Source organism: Medicago sativa, chromosome 5 (genome assembly GCF_051527215.1).
Source record: "Medicago sativa cultivar Bolivia chromosome 5, Bolivia_mono, whole genome shotgun sequence".
Taxonomy (NCBI): Eukaryota; Viridiplantae; Streptophyta; class Magnoliopsida; order Fabales; family Fabaceae; genus Medicago; species Medicago sativa.
The window spans coordinates 52,494,196-52,498,156 of NC_140753.1; the positions used below are offsets into that span (position 1 = coordinate 52,494,196).

General features: G+C 32.8%; 1 protein-coding gene across 1 annotated transcript; it reads left to right on the forward strand.

Moving 5' to 3' along the window:
- Positions 1–3,177: 3,177 nt before the first annotated feature.
- Positions 3,178–3,961, forward strand: LOC146922913 (uncharacterized). The gene is made up of 2 exons (XM_085710864.1): positions 3,178–3,295; positions 3,401–3,961. The coding sequence occupies exons 1-2, from the start codon at positions 3,274–3,276 to the stop codon at positions 3,760–3,762; spliced, it is 384 nt and encodes a 127-aa protein (XP_085566990.1). The 5' UTR covers positions 3,178–3,273; the 3' UTR covers positions 3,763–3,961.

The window sequence follows — 3,961 nt, forward strand, 5'->3', positions numbered from 1 at the left end:
TTTTAAAATCAACCTAAAATCTCCCCCTTAAGTTTCATGGTGGCATTATGCTTAAAAGTATAAAATCATGAAGCTAAAGCTTAAATGACATTTTAGTAAATGAAAAGATGAAATGTGGAACTTCTTTCGGAAGTTAACCTGGAAGGTTTAGGAATAACAACACAAATTTGGTTATGTTGCTGGCATAACCAAATTCATTCATGATAAGGGGCTGTGTATAAGCTATTTCTATAACAAAAGATAAAAGAAAGTTGAATTGTTTTTGTATAAATTACAAATTGTTTTCATAAGCTATTTTCAAGAACTTATAAAAATAAGTTGAAAACAACTTCTGAACAATGTTATTAGCTGTTATCATAAGTTTTTCCAAACAATCTTACAAATAAGCAAATTAGAACATCTCGAAGATGTATGAATTCTTAGGTATATACAATCCAATTCAGCCTCAAACTTATGAAAATGCTTAAGATCAAATCAACGAATTCTTAGGTATATATACAATCCAATGCTTGCCACCTCTTTTCTTGAATGCTGCTGATCTGATCAACATGAAACACAAAAATTCAAGCTTTCAGTTAAAACTCTTACTAAACAAATTAGCAACTACATGCAAATCTTATAAAGAGATTCATAGGCATATCCTAATCATATAAAAAAAAGAAAGAAAGGAATTTGTGGTAGTTTCTTTAGGTCAAACAGTACATGTGACAAAAAAATAGATGAAAGGTTGTTTAATAAGTTATACTTTTGAAGACAAAAAATATCAATATAAAAAAAAAACATATAAATTACAATCTATTAAATGAATAAGATCGGGTTAAATTGTGTTAGCTTTTCCTTCCTTTTAAAACTATGTCCAGTGTTTTATGCAGTGGATAAAGTAAAGAGATAGAGTTCAGAGTCTTGAACAAAGTTCAGAGTCTTATGCAGTGGATAAGGTAAAGAGATAGAGAGAAGAGAAAGACACAAAACAATTAGGGTTAAATATCTTTTTGGTCCCTATAAATATACCAACTTTTCGTTTTAGTCCCTCTAAAATTTTCCTTCAGCTTTTAGTCCCTATAAAATTTTCAATCTTTACTTTTGGTCCCTCGTTTAAAGTAAACTCATATGTAGAATTCATATTTTTAAATAAAATTTTGCAGAAAAATGTATAATATTATAAGGATCTCTCCCAAAAAAATTTAGAATTTTTTACCAAAACATGAATTAAATATGAATTTTTATATTTTGGCGGTAAAAAATTCATATTTAATTCATGTTATGTTAAAAAATTCTAATTTTTGTTGGGAGTTATTTTTACAATATTCCATAATTTTCTGCACAATTTCATTAAAAAATACAAAAATTTACTTAAAAATAGGGACTAAAAGTAAAGATTGAAAATTTTACAGGGACTAAAAGTTGAAGGAAAATTTTAGAGGGACTAAAACGAAAAGTTGATATATTTATAGGGACCAAAAACATATTTAACCCAAACAATTATACAGGTTCCTTCCACAATCCGGAAGTAGTCTTGTCCCCTTTGCACTTCTAACGAGAGATCACTAAAATCAATATCTGATTACAATTGCTCAAGCACAAAAGCAAGAGACTTCAAACTACTCAAGCACAAAAGCAAGAGGTTTCCTATGCTCAAGCACAAACGCAAGAGTCTTCCTATGCTCAAGCACAAAAACAAAAGACTTCTAATCAAACAGAATTACACAGAAAATTGTTTGAGGTTTGAACACTTGATATACAATCAGTGGTGTTCACAATACAAACCAGATACAAACTCTTTAAGACTGTAGAATTTCTAAGATATGAAAGTTGTTAAGAAATTCTAAGTGAACTTTGACGTGAAACAATTTCAGCAGAGTTTTGACACTTGTAAAATTGTTGTGAGTCTAGTACGATCTTCAAGTCTTCACTCCTTTATATAGAGGTGTGAAAGATACGTTGAGGATTGTCAGCACATCAAAAAGAGTCGTTGTGAAGCTTGATAATCACCAATGATCTGTTGCTTGATTTGGTTATTGTCCTATGAAGGAACAATTTCAAATTCATTCCAAGAATAGAGAGTAACCAACGTAGTCACAACTGTTATCTTGTACTATTGCAGACATGAAGATTGGAGTAGTGGAGTAGTGGTTGTACAATTGTACTATGTCCTTTTTCATGCGCTCTTCAGTGGATAAGTATCTAATGCCTTCTAATTCCTTTGAAATAGTCGTTGCTCCAGGCTTCCATTCCTTCTGCAATCACATGCATTCAGAATAGCAACGTTTAACTAACTTCAGCTTCCAGTCTTCAGACTCTGATGAACTCCAGCTTCTGATGGTTCTTCAGATGCTCTGATGACGTCAACTTCTGGTAGACAGCTTCTGATAGTCTTCAGACGCTCTTTGTCTTCAGGCGCTGTCTTCTTCAGACTCTATCTTGCAACACAAATTTCCTTTTTGTAAATTTCATTGCTCTCACTTGTTCTTCCAGAACCTATACTTGAATTAAAGACATATAATTTTTTTGTCTATGGTCCTGCACACTTGAACAAATATTAGCATATCCAATTGACATTTTTAATACATTGTTATCATCAAAACTCAAAGTTGTTAAACACATTTTGTTCCAACAGGATCGCCACCTCGTGGCGCGATGTTAGTTCTGTTATGGACCTGTATCAGGGGCATCGTTAGAAACGTCTGTTCAAACGAATCAGTCTATACTCTAGTTGAGTTATATATGGACGTCACATGGTTTGATATCTACCTGAGCGGGTGTTCAGCTAGTTTGTTTATGTCCAGGCCATCCTCTTACATTCACATGAGTCTGCATCTCTCACGACGACCCGACATGAGGTCAGTTATCGCTACTAGCAATAATTACACAACTTTTTATTACAAAGTTACTTATTTTAGTACTTCCTTAGTATTCTCCTTAACAAAAAGATGTTCATATCATTTCTCTTTATTGATTAAGATTTATAAAAAAATATCAATTATTAAAGTAGGGACAATATATAGTGTAATATTAATAATTGCGTGTGTTCTTTCAAAAAAATGATAATAATAATTGCGTGTGTATATATACAACCTTAAAAAAACATTAATAATTGCGTGTGTTCTTTCAAAAAAAAATTAATAATTGCGTGTGTTAAATACAACCTTAAAAAAAAAAATACAAAAGTATAAATAAGTAAAAATACAAACAAACATAGAAGAAGTAGCCTCAAAGAATAGAATAGTGTACGAGAAATCAGCGATTGGCTCCATCCGTCTCGACTCGACAGCGATGGCACCTTTGAAGATGGCAGGTAACTTTGGGAATTCTCTTCTCGATTAACTCTGTGTCATGATCAAGTTCATTTGAAACCCTAACCCTAACTAATTTCTTTTTATTTGTCGATTGATTGGAGCAGGAGGAACTCGTAAAACTAGGGTTACTAAAAAACACTCATGTGGAGCAGGAACTCGTAAAGCTAGGGTTCCAAGAAAGCACTGCTTTGGAGCAGGAACAACAACTGCATCATCATCATCCTCTCGGGTTGAAGGAATTGGAACGCCCTCTCTCGAACTGCAGCACCAACCTGTCAACATTTCAAACTCACAAGAAATACCTCCTCCTGTTTACACCAAAGAAGAATTCCATAGGCTCACTTATTCTCGTAAGGCGGAGCTTGATTGCCAACCTCATACCAATTGCTTATGTTGCCAACATGTCTTTGGTGATTTTCGATATTACATCAAAGAAGAAGAAGACGTATTCCCACTTGATGACTAGATAGATAAATCATACTGCTTGTTTGTTGCCACTCCTGTCATGCCAATTCTCCTTGTGTAACTTTTGTTGTTTAGTTGTCGTCTTGGTTTGAATGAATGAATACTTTTCATTCTCAATGTGTTTATTATGTATATCTCTTTAAGAAGCAACTCCAACTCTGTTCATTATACTCATAATTAGAATTATTCTCTTTATTTAA